Below are 17,112 nucleotides of genomic sequence, written 5' to 3'. Positions count from 1 at the left end.
ACTGAACCTTGTAAGAATATCTAGCATACAACCTGCAAATTTGTAAAAGAAAATACCAAGCTACAGCGGTTGAACATGTGGCGCTGAGGTGATCTGCCCTGCTATTTCTTGACAAGAGATTTTTTTTACATTTCCTTATGAGGCTAGACAAGTCCTTGAGTTAACATCTCATCTGAAAGACAGCCACTCTGACAGGGCAGCATCCCTCAGTCTGCACTGAAATGTCAGCCTGGATTATGTGCTCACGACCCTGGAGTTAGAATTAAACTTAACCCTAACATTTCTGACTTGGGCAAAGGTGCTAGCATGAACCACAGCTGATTCAGCAAGTGTCAGCAGCCCTACAATGCCCCAACTATGTGTAAGCTTTGGATGTGAATCTCAACAAGATGGTTTAATGTATTAGCAAAGCCCAATTCCATCCTGTCCTCATGTAGCACGTGTACCCTAACTGACAACATCAGTGATCATCTGTGAAGCCTGGACCTAATCTCCATGCTTAACAAAGCACCAAGAAGTAAATGTATCTGCCAGGCCATCAGAATAGTTGAAATGGATTATTCTGCCTCCAACTGTGCTCCTAAATTGTGGTAGTTCCAAGTCACCGTAAACTTTTTTTAATAGATGTGGCAATATGACACTGATTTTACACTATTTATTGGTTGGAATTACGTTGTTTGAACAGGTATTTCAAATCCGTTCCGTGGTCTTTTGAAGTTGGGCAACTTGGAGAGGCGAGGCCATGTTGGCATTTGGAAGGAGTATTACTGTGAGTTATCACCATTTGAGTTCCGGCTTTACCAGAATGATGACGACCGCAATTGTTATGACAACTGCTCTTTATTAAGATGTGAATCAGTGGGACCAGCTCACAGCGATGGAAGGTTTGAGCTGGTTCTTGCTGGCAAAAGGTTGTACCTGCGCGCGCCCTCTCGAGATGAAGCAGAGGACTGGATTGATCGGATCCGGGAAGCTTTAGTAAAGTGCCGGCCTCATCAAACTCCAAAACAGGAAGCAATGCGTGAGGAGAATGCAGTGAACGAGAAACCACATCATGTGTCTGAGGTCCGTGCCCCTCAACTTGCTGAACAGTCAAATCACGAGAAAGAAAATGGCTTCCAGCAAGAATTTAATTGGGTTTCTCAGGCAGAACCACAATTAGATGCTATTAAGGAAACTGTACTGTACCTATTAACAGATAAAGCCTGGACTCCCTATATCTTTTCTTTGTCATTGGAATCGCTGAAATATTTCCAATTTCAGGGGCAGCAAAAAACACTATGCAGCAGCTACAGAGCTGAAACATTTAAAGATGTTATACCTGATACTGCACTTGGTGGTCCGGCTTATTTTAAGTTAATTACAACCAACGTCACTCTGAGGCTTCAGGCAGAAAGTGCAAGGGAGGCAAAAGCATGGCGTGAACTTATTCGAGCAGTTTTATCATCTTTCTTGGAAGCAGAAGAAGATGCCTTAGCAGCAAATGCAGGTATTGCGAAAAACGAAAAAAGACTGAAGGAGCTTGGCTTGGGGGAGCACAGCGATCTGCTCCAGTGCCTAACTGCAGTACCTATAGAGAAAGGGCTGGATGCACAAGAGTTTCGATGCGCAGGTATGCTACTGCTACACTCCTTGTCTAAATGTAAAATCTCATAGGGTCTGGATAATCCGAAATGTTAGACGCGAACCTTTCACCTCCATAACCAAGGCTGAAAGCTAGCCAAGGCTGATTGAATGAAAAATCTTCCCTATTTACTAACTGTATGGGTTCCATGTGAGATGGATTTGGTCAGTCTCAGTCCAAGTTTTCATAAGTGTTGAACACAATTGCCCTTAATTACCAATTTCACTCTTGATACATGATTATTCGTGTGAAAAATGAAAGAAACATCACACAGGTACTCTAGCTGTTGCTTGTCAAATCCTATTAAAACAGGCGTGACTGATTCTGTAATTAGTGTCCCAAACAAGGTGTTCCATTCTTCAATATTTATGCCCTTTACTCGATGAGCGCAAAATATTTTTTAAAAACAATTGGTGATATTGTCTATCAGATGAAGTAGGTTGGCATAGGGTTAAAATGAAGATAATCCAAAAGTTGTGGGAATGGGGAGAGCAATCCTAGGACTACTATTCAAGGTACACTCCTACAGAAGAAATACTCTGATCAATTGTGCAAAATTGTATGAAGGTGGAGGGCATTGATTGTGTTGTTGCTTGAGTACATATAAAGAAAAAGTTACTGACGCTGCAATGAGGGTTGAGTCAGTATTTCAGTGAATAAAGATGGGCTCTATTTCGTCCTTTGCCAACTGGCTATCAGGAGAATACTCCTTTGGTGAGCCAGTATGATAGGTTAGATTATTAGATTACTGAGATACTAATTTATTATTAGATTAATATTAGATTACTAAGTCTGTCATAGCAGGCTGAATTAATACCCAACTTGTATGTACATCTTCATGTTCCCACATTAATCACAAATTACAATCCTCCTCCCTCTGACAAATCCCCACCCTCTCCCAAGGGGGAATGGCATAGTGTGAGAGAATCAATGGAGGCAGTTGGTCATTAGACTCTTGCCAAATTTGAGCCTTTGCTGGGTGTTATTAATATTATTAGTATAGAGTTACTGCATCCTTTTAATATGTGACAATGCTTAAAGATTTCTCTAGATCATCTACTAGGGTAATCTTCCAAATGACTCCCCCTCGATGTTGGCATTCAAATTGAAAAGTTAGAGGTAGATTTTCAGCATTGGAGTCATTTGGTGGCCTGGGTACAAATTTCATCCCAAGTTGTGCTAGTTTTGACTGGTGTTTCTTTTTATTGAATTTCCAGTGAAAAATATTTGCATACCTCTGAATGTAAAATCTCCCATGAATATTCAGGCAATGTTTCAGAACAGCGTTAACAAATAATTTTGCTTTCAAACTATCCTTGATTATTTACTTGATTTAGTTTATGCAACTAAAAGCAGTTTGTCATTAAAAGACAAATGTTCTAAATGGTGCCTCATCAAGTACCGATTTTCAATAACTGAAAATGACATTGAAAACTACACAGTCCTATTTGTTTAGTTATATTTGTGCATGATAGTCTGCGAGTGACTTTGAATAGAAAGAAAACAATCAAAAGCTGTTGAAACATAGTTATTAGTATCTTCGCACCCAAGGGCAATAGCTAATTTTTGGAGCCTTGAAGGCCTGTGAATGAGTACAGTTAATGGAACCTTGCAGTAAAGACTAATATGACGTGTTTGTTACAAGCTTCCAGTGCGAAATATTGCACTACCGGAGTTGCACAGAATGTAATTTATGCTTAAATTGCGTAATCTTTTGTGCCAGCTTTGAGCACTGAAATGTCAGCCCAGCAATACAGAAACTCCATACCACAATAGTTAACCACCTTGGGAAAAGAAACGTGAACACTCTGGTTTTCTCACAACTTTTCATGGCTCTGCGCAAAATGGTATAGATTAATAGAGCTTAACAAATACAAATGATAAATTCAAACAGCAGAAATGCACGAATTTAAGGGAGTCATTTACATGTCACCCAATCAAATCAAAGGATGTCAAATTGGACAGTTTCTTTTAGGCACATGCATTCTCTTCACTTGATTTTCTTGAATTCCCTGTGCTCAGATCTTCAAATAGACACAGCAACAGGGAAATCTGTTCTCATGTTTCTGTTGTATTATATAATTGTAATCAATTGTACTATCTTTTAATGAATCATTTTTAAATGGGCTAAAAATGTTCGTTTTTCTGTTTTTATCTTGAAGGATGTCATCAACAAATTGGAATTTCTTTTGGAAAACCCAAGCTTTGTGCCTATTCTGGCCTCTACTACTGTGAGATGTGTCATCAGGATACATTAATAGTTATCCCTTCCAGAATGATCCACAACTGGGACCTGACGAAAAAGGGGGTGAGTAACTGTTGTTAATTCCAGTTGCTTTTACAATGCACTGCTCCCACCACACATGGAGATGGAGGGTGATTTTCTCTGTGTACTTGCTGTAAAAAGATGTGCATGGTGACCACCCAGGGGAGTTGATATGGGAACCAGTTATATTTTGGAGGGGGGGGGGGGTCAATCCACATTACATAACTGCTGGTCGGTGTAAATGTGCTCTCCGTAGGTAACACACCACCTTGAGGCTGGATAATCTGTCAACGAGAGCTCTTGTTGAGGGTTTGTGGCAGGATAGGTTTTGGGCGCCGCACCTGTGCAAAGATATTTTGGCCTTGGAGGGAGTGCAGAGGTGGTTTACTCGGCTGATACCGGAGTTGAGGGGGTTGAGCTATGAGGAGAGGCTGAATAAACTAGGCTTGTACTCGTTAGAGTTTAGAAGAATGAGGGGAGATCTCATTGAGACGTATAAGATGATGAATAGGATGGATAGGATAGAGGTGGAGAGACTCCTCCCGCTCAGAAAGGACAGTAGGACTAGGGGACACAGCCTCTAGGTAAAGGGGGGGGACGGTTCAGAACGGAGTTGAGGAGGAACTTCTTCACTCAAAGGGTGGTGAATCTCTGGAATTCTCCGCCCGTTGAGGTGGAGGCTGCCTCGCTAAATATTTTTAAGACGCGGGTTGATGGGTTTTTGATAAGAGAGGGGATTAAGGGTTATGGGGAGAGGGCGGGAAAGTGGAACTGAGCCACGACAGATCAGCCATGATCTTATTGAATGGCGGGGCAGGCTCGAAGGGCTAGATGGCCTTCTCCTGCTCCTATTTCTTATGTTCTTATGTTAAAAGTCAGGCTGGAATGATGGTCAAACTATGGCTTACAGAAGAAATTAGAGATAGTATTAGATCCAAGGGAGAGTCATACAAATTGGCCAAGAGAAACAACAGACCTGAGGATTGGAAACAGTTTAGAATTCAGCAGAGGACCACCAAAGGACTATTTAAAAAAAAAGAAAAGAGAGTGAGCTTGTGGCGAATGGAAGAACTGATTGTAAAAGTTTCTATAGCTATCTGAGGAGAAAAAGATTGGTGAAGATAAATGGAGGCCCAAACCCATCAGAAACAGGGAAATTTATAATGGGAAACAAAGAAATAGCTGATGAACTGAATACATATTTTGGTTCTGCCTTCACAGTGAAGGACACAAATAAGATAGCAGAAATATTGGGGGAACGCAGGTTTAGTGAGAGGGAGGAACTGAAGGAGATCATATTAGTAGAGAAATGGTGTTGAGAAACTGGCATTGAAGGCTGATAAATCCCCAGGGCCTGATAATCTACATCCCAGTGTAATTAGGGAAGTGGCTTGAGCGATAGCGGATGCATTGATGTCATCTTTCAAAATTTTGTAGACTGGAGCAGTTACTGCAGATTGGAGGATGGCTAATGTAATCCCACTATTTAAAAACAGAGGTAGAGAGAAAACAGGAAATTATAGACCAGTAAGCTTGACGTCAGTAGTGAGGAAAAACATTATCAAAGTTTTATAGCAAAACACTTAGGAAACAGTGGCAGATTTGGACAGAGTTAACATGGATTGTGGAAGGGAAATCATGCTTGACAAATCTTCTAGAATTCTTTGAGGATGTAACTAGTAGACTTGATGCAAGGGAGCCAGTAGATGTGGTTTATTTGGACTTTCAGAAGGCTTTTGATAAAGTCCCACATAAGAGATTAGCATGTAAAATTAAAGCATATGAGATTTGAGGTAGTGTATTGAAATGGATAGAAAGCTGGTTGACAGACAGGAAACAGAGTAGGAATAAACGGGTCTTTTTCCAAATGGCAGGCAGTAACTAGTAGGGTACCGCAAGGACTGGTGCTGTGACCCCTGCAATTCATTTTGTATTAATAATTTAGATGTGGGAACTAAATGTAATATCTCCAGGTTTGCAGATGATGCAAAGCTGACTGGGAGGATGAGCTGTGAGGAGGATACAGACATCCTTTAGTGTGATTTAGATAAGTTGAGTGAGTGGGCAAATAAATGGCAGATGCAGAATAATTTGGTAGCAAAAATGGGAAGGCAGATTACTATCTGGCCGTGACTTAGAAGAGGGGAGTGCGCAATGAGACCTGGATATCCTTGTACACCAGTCACTGAAGGTACGAATGCAGGTGCAATAGGCAATAAAAAAGGAAAATTGTATGTTGGCCCTCATAGCGAGAGGATTTGAATACAGGGTCAGGGATATCTTGATGCAATTATACAGGGTCTTGATGAGGCCACATCTGGAACATTGTGTGCAGTTTTGGTCTCCTCATCTGAGCAAAGATGCTCTTGCTGCAGAGGGAATGCAGAGAAGATTTACCAGACTGATTCCTGGGATGGCAGGACTGACATGAGGAGACATTGAGTTAGTTAGCATTATATTCACTGGAATTCAGAAGAATGAGAGGGGATCTCGTAGAATCCTATAAAATTCTAACACAGTTAGACAAGATAGGGTGGGATGATGGCACAGTGGTTGGCACTGCTGCCTCACAGCTCCATGAACCCGGCCGGGTTCAATTCCAGCCTCGGCTCACTATTCGTGTGGAGTTTGCACTTTCACCCCGTGTCTGCATTGGTTTCCTCCAGGTGCCCCAGTTTCCTCCCACAGTCCAAAGATGTGCAGGTTAGATTGATTGGCCATACTAAATTGACTCAAATATCAGGAGGATTCATAGGGTAAATAAGGGTTAAGGGAATAGGGTCTAGATGGGATTGTGGTTGGTACAAACTCAATGGGCCAAATGGCCACCTTCTGTACTGTAAGGATTCTCTGTTAATGATCGCTTGCCTTGTATGAAAAATGTTAACAATAAGGTTAAAAAGTACCTTATTTCAGTTTAACCGTTCTGATACGTAAAAGCTGATGTTTCTATTTCACTTCCTCACTCATTTATAGAGATTTCCTAATTTTCTAGTATACACAGTAATAATCCTGATTGTGTAATTCAAATTGCACAAAATTCCACTATAACAATGATGTGGTACAAAATCTCTAAATGCCATAGATGTTGGAGAAAATGCAGTTTTAGAATGCTAAGCAATAAGTTAACAAGCCTGTCTGTACTCAAGTTAATTTTTTCTATTTTTAATAAAGGTTTCTGATATTGCTGCAAAATTCCTGCAGCAGATCCGAAATGAACCATTCATTGATATTAATGCAGTAAATGCAAGTCTATACCAGTATATTGAGCAGATGACTCAGGCCCGGAGGAGCAGAGATCGGTTGAAGCTGTTGGAAGACTATCTTCTCACTTGTCGGAGTGGTGCAGTCCAGGCATTTTATAAAAAGTAAGCAATTGCTGCTTTAGCTTACACTGCACGAGTTGCAGCATTGTGTTAAGTAAAATCCGATTTTGCCCAGTAATGTGAAACCACCCTGAAGGGCCCTCCTCCACGTGCTAAGAATGTTTCCATAAATGTAAAATAGCTTTAGTGTTATGAATTTGCTCAATATATTACAAAACAGCGCCTGGGACCCAGGTTCGATTTCTGGCTTGGGTCACTGTCTTTGTGGAATCTGCATATTCTCCCAGTGCCTGTGTGGGTTTCCTCCAGGTGCTCCAGCTTCCTCCCACAGTCCAAAAGATGTGCTGGTTAGGTGCGTTAGCCATGCTAAAATTATCCCTCGGTGTGCCTGAACCGGCACTGCAGTGTGGCGACTAGGGATTTTCACAGTAACTTCATTGCAGTGTTAATGTAAGCCTACTTGTGACACTAAGAAATAAACTTTGAAAAAACTTTTTTAGACATTACAATTCTAATTTAACTTTGATGAAACAGGAGTGCAGTTGATCATTTTTTTGATGCAATGAGCGCTATTTATCCAAAGTGGGATGTGTGTTCACCTGAATTCAAAGAGAAGTTTTTGTATGCTGGCAATAAACTTACTTAGTAAACGACTGAGAAGCAATGCATTGTCACGGATGCCATCTTTCAAATGAAGTGTTATTTCAAAAGGCCCCTTCTGCCTGCACTGGTTGCTGTGAAGAATCCACTATTCGAAGAAGAGCAGATTCTCTCAGAATCCTAGTCAACATTTATCCTGCAACCATCATCGGCAAAACCATTTAGTTGGTCCTTGGCCGAGTGTTATTTGTGGGACATTTGCTGCCACAGTCACTCACAGAATAAAGTAATTAAACTTCAAAATCATAAGTAGGTCATCGGCTGTAAAGTTCTTTGGAGCATTCTTCAGACATCCAAGACACGGTACAGAGTTTTCTTTATCTCAGTCTTGTGTTCCTGAGTTGGTCTCAGATTTACTCCTGACTAAATGGCAAACAGAGTCTGATGGTGATATTTGCAATTCTTGGCCAAAGTACTAAATATAGCACTCTGTCAGAGAACGATATAACCCTGTCAGGTGCTCTTCTAAGGTAAATTCACTTGCTGGTATCAGTGTGGCTAGGTTGATAGCATTCTTCTCTCTGAGGCTGAAGGTTGTGGGTTCAAGTTCTACTCCAGAACTTAAGCACAAAAATGTAGGCTTCACAGACTTCAGTGGAGAACTGAGGAAATGTTGCACTGTTGGAGGGATCATCTATCAGATGAGACATTAAATTGAAGGCCCATCTGTCCCCTCAGGAGGATGTAAAAGATCCCATGACAATATTTTGAGGAAGTACCAAGGAGTTATTCCCAATATCCTGGCAAACTATTTATCCTTCAGTTAACATCACCAAAACAGATCATTGGGCACATTGCCGTTTGTAAGAACTGGCAGTACACAACTTGATGTGGAAATGGTGGCGTTGGACTGGGGTAAACACAGTAAGAAGTCTCACAACACTAGGTTAAAGTCCAACAGGTTTATTTGGCAGCACTAGCTTTCAGTGTGTCGGGCTCCTTCTTTAGGCGACTGAGGAGTTGCGTTCACAAACAGGGCATATACAGACACAAACTCGATTTACACTAGGGAGTAAAATTAACTAATTATCTTTAATTGTTTATAAATTTTCTGGAAAATGAAACTAATTAGGATGCATGCATGTACGTGCTGTGTGTGTGCGATCAGTAAAAAAAAGTTATGGAATGTCTTCGTAGAAATTTGTCATTGCACAAATATTAAATGCGATTTTAAGTGCTAAAGAGTTTGTTTGGTATGTAGACTACTTTCAGTAAGACGCAACATTGTCAGTGGCTTTCACAGCGATTTTACTGTGTAGAATGGATGTTCACATCTGCTTAAGTGATTTAAACTTTTACCCTATGGGGTCTTCAGTGGTACGCTTGTGGAGCAGTAAGTCACTGACACCAACAACTGGATTTCTGCATTTAACTGCACATATCTGATTGCCAGGAGTTGCTCTCAGCTTCACAACTGTAATGACAATGCACATTGACAATTTCAGTCATTACAACCTCCAAATTCAAGCCATTATCTATAAGCACTATTTTTCCTTGGCTATTAATGCAACTACAGACTGAAGGAATATATTTTTTGTTTTCTTCTTCATTACAAAGGATTCCAATGTAAGTTGTTTGAAACAACTAAAAGTGTTGTCACCTCTGTTTCAGGTTAGAACAGAAGAAATATCTCCTAGAGTCACCTGATCTGTACAGTGTTTCTGATCTTCAACAGGTGAGTATCTAATATTTGTTCAACCACTTATTAACAGTGTACAGTCTGAGATATGCAGTGTTTTATAAAGTCAAATCATTCAGCCTGTCAGCCTGAATAGATAAAGCATGAGTCAAGTTGGGTTTCACAAGACTATCAGGTCATGTGCTTCATGTCCAATTGATGATTAATGAAGGTAATGCTATTTAGCATTTGAATTTCTCTTCATTACTACCTCAGAACATGGTCCACCTATAATCTGTTATATTCTATACCTATTGCACTAATCATAATGGGTATAATTAAAACGAGTTTTTTTTTTAATCTTAAAAATAAGTACATTTGTGGGAGATAAAGTTTGGCACAACATTAAACATAAATTCCAAATAAAAAGTTTGTTTGAAAAGATACAACTTGCTGAGCAAAGAAGACAACAATAAGTTAATTTAAAAATTTAATAATTAACAAAGATCATTAGAATGTAAAGGTTGAGTGTATGTATCCACCTCACACTCAGGATGCTCGGTCACTCGCCCTTACTCCTCTGTGAGAGTAGGAAAGCGTGCCTGTTGTGGAAGAGTGTGGGAATGAGGGTGAATGAGAATCTGTTTTTTATATACACATATACACACACACACTCAGTCACACCTCTTTCATCTATACACGCACACACATGTCTCTCGCCCATCCACTGCAGGTGCATTTTTTTGCTGTGGTTGATTTATTAACATTTTTTGGTCACCAAGTGTGTTCACTGCATTTTTGGATTATGGATATGAACCAACTACAAACAGTGCCCAAATTAAAAATATGTTTGTACTACAGTGTCCTGTTCATCCAGTGTTTCCTTTGTCTTGCAGACGGCACAAGGAGTGTTTGAAGCATTCTTACAACATGCCATCCACTATGCCACCAATCATGTCTATATGTGTGACCTTTGCACTCAGCGTGGCTTCATCTGCCAGCTCTGTAATAGCAATGACATCATCTTTCCTTTTGAGTTTGAATCAACTTCAAGGTAAGCAGAAGTATTCTTGCCATTCATGTAGATAAACCATTGTCAGAATTGATTCGTGTAAGAGAACCAATGCAACACGAGAAAAGTTCCTGAGGCACAGGAGCATTTGGAAAACTGCACAGAATGCATCTAATTAAAGGAAGGAAATTTATGAATTTGCAAATGGAATTTTATTTTCACTCTGGAACTGAGTAGTCCTGGTACAATTTAAGCTGAACATCATTGAACAGGTTATTGGTGAGTAAATGGTGATTGGTCAAAGTGTTGACAATATCTTTCATCTCTTTGCTGATGATTGAGGGTGGAGTGATGAGGTGACAATTGGCTGGATCAGATTTGCTCTGCGTTTGTGGACAGGGCATACTTGAGAAATTTTCCCCTTTGTCAAGTTGATGTTAGTATTGAAACTGTACTTGAACAGGTGGATAGAATCGTGGCTGTTCTGGAGCACAAATTTTCAGCATTACAGCTGGGATATCGTCAGGGGCCAATAGCCTTTGCTGTACCCTGTGCAGTTTCTTGAATCATGTGGAATGAATCAAATTGATTGAAAATTTATATCCATAATAGTGGGGACCACAAGAGGAGGCCAGATGGATGATCATCTCAGCACCTTTGGCTAAGGATGGTTGCAAATGCTTTAGCCTGTCTTTTGCATGGAGGTGCTGGGCTATGCCATCATTCAGGATAGAATATTCATGGAACAGCCACCACTCCTGTCAGTTTAATTGTCCACCATCATTCATGACTGGATATGAAAGGACTGCCAAACTTTTATCTGATCCATTGATTATGGGATTGCTTAGCTTTACCTATAGCATGTTGTTTCTGTTGTATAGCATGCATGTAATTCTGTGTCGTAGTTCCACCAGGTTAGCACTTCATTCTGGTGCTACTCCTGATATTCTGTCCTACACTCCTCTTTTGAAGCAGGCTTGATCCCTTGGGTTGATGGTATTGGTAGAATGGGGGATATAGAGTCATAGAGATTTACAGCATGGAAACAGGCCCTTCACCCCAACTTGTCCATGCCGCCCTTTGCTGGGCCATGAACTTACAGATTGCAAGTGAATACAATTTTGCTACTAATGGCAAGTAGTCATCATGGATGTCCAGTTTTCAACTGCTAGCCCATGATTGCAGCCCATGTGACACAGTGGTAGTGCCACACAACACAATAAAGGATGTCCTCAGTGGGTTCTTACGGCAATCTAGTAATCTTCATGGTCAGCATTGCTGATGCTGGCTCTTTATTCCAGATGTAAGAAAATCATTGAATTTAAATCTCTGTTTGCTATGGATCATAAGTCAAGGTTGTTCCACACGTTGGAAAGCAAGTCATTGCTGCATTACACGTCCAGCTCGGGACTGGCACAATCGACAAATAGGAAATAGTGAAATATGTTTTTTGTATTCTTGGCCTTTGCCTGGAATTGTCTCAGATCGAGCTGCTTTCCAGCCATGAGATATCTAATTTTAATTAAGATCACCATCTTGGAAGGCATCAGAAAAATGGCAGAGAGAAACATGACGAAGAGGGTTGGTGTTAGCCTTGCCTAACTCCAACAGTCATTGGGAGTGGGTAAGAAGATTCACCATCATCCAGGATGCGCAGACATTTTGCATAAAACTGTTATGAAGTGCACTTCTATGACATTAGAACTCAGTTCATCAGTGAATACAGATTTTTCTGTAAAATGAATCATCAGACAATTTCAACAATATTAAGTCACATTTATTTTTAAACACTTCATGCCAGAATATTTTAGTTTAATGTGGGTTTTTCCATTCAGTTGCATTCTGTTGAATATTAAATCCACTTCAATCATGTTTTTTTTATCTCTGATCCACTTCACAATCCTGTTTTTTTTTTAACTCTTCACGTTTTTAACGATGACTTTCTACCAGTCTCTGCCCCAACTAACAAGCTGCTCTGAAGAAGAGCATCTACGCTCGAAACTCCCCAGAAATGCTGTCAGAGCTGCTGAGATTTTCCAACATTTTCTATTTTTTTGTAACTAAAGCTGTATCTTTCTGTGTCGTCAACTAATCAGAAATAGACCTCTTCCCCAAACCCCAGTGATGCTGCATCAAGTAGAAAAAACTATTGCTCTTTTACTGACTGTCACCCTTGTTTTCTCGCCTTCTTTCAATTCCTACACTGCAAAGGTGAAAGGTGTTGAATGGCTTGGAAGCAGTTGTGACTGAATCTAATTAAATTTATATTTGAGGGCACAAGTAGATTCAGTGGTGTTTGGAAATAAAGTATGGAGCATCGGAGATCCTTTTTTCATTTTTAATTCCAGTTTTATTTCTGTAACTTTTGATCAAAAACATCAGTCTGGGAAATAAATGAACATGTTAATTGCAATTAGTTGATAACCCCACATTGGCTTGGGTTACTGTCCGTGTGGAGTTTGCACATTCTCCTCATCTGCTCTCCGGGTGCTCCAATTTCCTCCCACAGTCTGAAAGATGTGCTGGTTAGGTGCATTGGCCATGCTAAATTCTCCCTCTGTGTACCAGAATGGATGCCAGAGTGTGGCAATTAGGGGAATTTCACAGTAACTTAATTGCAGTATTAATGTAAGCCTACTTGTGACTAATAAGTAAATAAGTAAATATGATCTGATTTTTCCTTTCATTCAGGTGCAAAGAGTGCAGAACTGTCTTCCACAAGGTTTGCAAAGCTGGAGTCCTATCATGTCCTCGCTGTGTACGCAAACAAAGGTACCAGGAGTGCAAGATGGAGCATTAATTATTGATCTACGTTGAAGATGTTATGTGTGGGAGAAAGGAGATGACCTTCACACTGTACAGAGTCTTTGGAATTTCTGCAGCTTTCAAGGGCTGGTGTGATATGGGAACTTGTGAACAACCACTCATGAAGGCAGAAACTTTTCACCCAGTTCCTTTCATGAAAATGATCAGTCATCTACAAACGTCAAACTTAAATGTGTGGCTTCTTTTCCTCTGTGATGAGAATGATGTTGATTTAGAATTTTAGACATCAGCGTTCTACTAAAGTTGGGATCTTTTACCAAGGAGGCTGCCTGCAAATGGAGTTCAACCTTAACCCCCTAATATGTTGCTGGAAAGTGTTTGACATGTACAGTTTCCTTTTATTTGGTAATGCTTCAGTCATTTTTTCAATCCATACATATAGATTTGTTAAAGTAAACTGTATCGCTGGTTTGAGAAGATTGAATGTACATCGCATGTACAGTATGTGTACATATGATATTCACAGATGAAAATAGCTATGAAAAGATTTGTTAGACCTTGCTGCTTTGAATTGCACTTTGCAAACTAATCCTTGTAAATACACACAAGATATTTAAACTTCTACCAATAAGGCAGGATGTTTCCTGTATATTAACACTTATGCCAAATGGGTGTGTGCACTTTTCTTGGTATGTCTGACGCTAATCAAGATTTCATATCTTTTTTTATCTGTTTATTTTTTGTTTTGTTTTAAGAGAGTAACAGCAATGCAGATAATAGATCAATTTCTAAATGGTTGACTTAACAGCATTAATTTAAATTACTGATCATCATGATCCTCATGCATTTGTATCATCTGGCAGCTCAATTAATTTTAACACTGTTTTCTAAGACATTCTGCATGAATCAGTACAAATTTAATATTTGCTGTCTAAGTTTTCAAGCAATTGTTTATTCCAATGGGAGTTTGTACTTTCCTACGTCAACTGGCCCAAAATAGTTGCAATGGTGCTAAACTTGTAGGACTTAAAAAAAAAATCCTCAGTAATACTAAGAGCATTCAAAATGTAATAGTTGCACCCTGTTATGCACTATTTGCATTTATGAACCATCTTGGTTCTGTGTGCAGCTTGGTGCAAATCATTCTGTCTCTGTGTTCAAATCTGTCAACCCTAGTGTTTATAATTCTGGCAGACAAATCTGGACTCAGTGCATGTTTGATGAGTAACGAGATAAATCCAGAAGCAGCAAGTATTTGCAAAGCTTCACTGTTTATTACTCAGATTCAAAACTACACAGGAATTTTGGGTACATCAGAGCCACCCTGGATTTATTATGGCTCATGATACAAGTTTGTGGTCTTCCAACTGTAGCAGGACAAAACAGCCATAATAATCTTAAATTTTGTACTTTTCTTTTTGTATTATTAGATTTTTGGCATTGCAGACTTTATGCTTTCATTGCAATCAAAGATCATGACTAGATTTACTAAACTCTCACTCTATAGACAATTCTATTTTCTTAAGAACAGAATGTTGTCATTAAAGGTTTGAATTTTAAATGTGCAAAGAGTATTTGTGACTCTGATTTAAATCCAAGAGTGTGTGACAATCTTAACAAAAGTATTCAACTAATGCTCTGCCTGTCAGTTTTTGGCGAAGGGCATAACCTGAGCGTGTTCCAACTGCATAGGATTGCTTGGTATACACAGCACAAAAACAGGCCATTCAGCCCATCTGGCTCATGCCAGTGTTTATGCTCCACTCAAGCCCCCTCCCACTTTTTCTCATCTAAATCTACCATTGCAGCCATCCATTTCCTTCTTCCTCATTGCTCTTCTAGTTACCCCATAAATTTATCTATACTGTTCGTTTCAAGAGCTCCATGATAGCAAGTTCCACATTTTCCTACTTATTGGTTAAAGACGTTTCTTCTGAATTCCCTATTGGTTTCTTTGATGACTATCATATTGATGGTTTCTAGTTATGCTTTTAGAGGAAATGTGCTCTCTGTATCCACTCTATTAAAATCCTTAATCATTTTAAAGATTTCTTATCAGGTCAACTCTCAACCACCTTTTTCAAGTGAGGAGACCAAACTTGTCATTCTTGGTGCGTATATTATTGCGATTAAGTGAGGAGGAGTAAAAATTTACTTCTCTATCACTTCAGGTCTGGTGTACAGGGTTCCATTATGATTATAGTGAAAATGTGCTTTAACAATACTGCAGGAGTCCCACTAAGTCACTTTCAGATTATAAAGCATCAGATAGGTTTTCTCAGTTTAAATCAAAGAACAAGATAAGTTTATTGATTTTCCCCTCTGAATTAAAAAAAACTAGTTAAATCGTAACCCTAATTCACACGTCACACACATTCCCTGGGCCCCATGCACATACAGACTTGCAGACTTTTTATAGTTCCTGAAGAAAATAAACGATTAAAGAAATACATAGTTAACTGGTTCTATATATGGTGATTCAACATTGTGGGCATTTTATTCAATTGTCTTCCTGTGTGTAGCTGTAAGGAATAGATATGCATGTTTTATCTCCAAAGATTCTTGGTTTGCAGTAGTTTCTTCCTCTTAGAAAAGTTACTCTGCAGTATCTGTGCCCAGTACTTCCCAGAGAGAGAACGAAATGACTCTTGCAGCCTTTTGGTATATCCTTCCAACCCCTCCCTGATGGTTAAAAACAGTTCTTGCTGGCTATATGTTCCAGAGGAATTTGATTACATGTCTGTTGCAGTCATTATGTTGTAGAATTACATTTTTTGACGTCTCATCTCAAAACGTTTGAAGAGTAATAGTGTAAAAGTCAACAGGAGATGGGATCTTTCATGCTTCTCAGGGTTGGCGGAGGTGGGTGGCATGGTGGTAGTAGGGTTACAAGTGTGTTCCTTTTCATCCGGCTTGTGGATAGGATGCTAGTTATATGTTAGGCTAGCTGGTAGTCTTTCCATTCTCTTAATGGGATTAGAGTTTATTAAAAATCCAGTGTTGTGGGGTGGGGGGGGTAATATTAGAGATTAGAGGGGTTATCCTCCCATCCAGCTGCACTAAAAAATTAGCGCAGCGGGCCGGGAGATTACAACGGCATCTGATGTGTGGGATCCACACTGGGTGGGAATGTGCATAAATTATGGAAATAAGAATTCCCATATATTTTAATTATCATTAGCAGACTGTGACTGAAGTCACAGGCAGTGACCTGAGGCTGGAATTGAACCTGGGTCCCTAGTTCTGAGAGGCAGCAGTGCTAACCACCATGCTGCCCCCATCATATTCACTGATGTTTGCACATCATTCATGATTTTTCAGATACTGAAGCAGTCCATGTCAATATGTAGCAATACCTGAACAATATCCAGGCTTGGGCTGACATTTGGCAAGTAACATTTGTGCCATGCAAGTGGTAACGACCTTCTCCAACAAGAGAGAATCTAGCCATCACCCCTTAACATTCAACATCCTGGGGTTACCACTGACCAGAAACTCAATCGGACAAGTCATATAAATATAAAGGGAAAGCTGGAGGCTAGGAATCCCTGTGGTGAGTAACTCACTCTTTGATTTGCTAAACCTGTTCACCAACTGCATGCTCAAGTCAAGAGTGTGATGGAATACTCTACGCTTTTCTGGATGAGTGCAGCCCCAACCACAATCAAGGACAAAGCGGCTCACTTGATTCGCACTCCATCCACAAACATTCATTCCCTTCACCACTGATGCACAATGGTAGCAGTGTGTACAAGATGCACTCCTCTGACAGCACCCACAACTGCTACCGTCCAGAAGGACAAGGCAGCAGATAAATGGGGACACCACCACCTTGAGGTT

At 39.9% G+C, this 17,112-nt stretch overlaps 1 protein-coding gene across 2 annotated transcripts in view; it reads left to right on the top strand.

The window, feature by feature from the left end:
* Positions 1–14,841, top strand: part of plekhm1 (pleckstrin homology domain containing, family M (with RUN domain) member 1) — a 49,570-nt gene extending 34,729 nt beyond the window's left edge. For both annotated transcript variants that reach the window (XM_080213617.1, XM_080213616.1), the window contains exons 7-12: positions 686–1,612; positions 3,787–3,932; positions 7,065–7,258; positions 9,488–9,551; positions 10,391–10,548; positions 13,198–14,841. In XM_080213617.1, the coding sequence (XP_080069743.1) occupies positions 686–1,612; positions 3,787–3,932; positions 7,065–7,258; positions 9,488–9,551; positions 10,391–10,548; positions 13,198–13,306 (1,598 nt within the window). In that variant the 3' untranslated portion in view covers positions 13,307–14,841. The remainder of the gene's footprint in view (positions 1–685; positions 1,613–3,786; positions 3,933–7,064; positions 7,259–9,487; positions 9,552–10,390; positions 10,549–13,197) is intronic.
* The last annotated feature ends 2,271 nt before the right edge of the window (positions 14,842–17,112 follow it).

Source organism: Carcharhinus amblyrhynchos, chromosome 27 (assembly GCF_965287045.1).
Source record: "Carcharhinus amblyrhynchos chromosome 27, sCarAmb.v2.hapA, whole genome shotgun sequence".
NCBI classification, from domain to species: Eukaryota; Metazoa; Chordata; class Chondrichthyes; order Carcharhiniformes; family Carcharhinidae; genus Carcharhinus; species Carcharhinus amblyrhynchos.
Note: the sequence above shows the minus strand (reverse complement) of the source record. Positions and strands in the feature narration are given on the sequence as shown.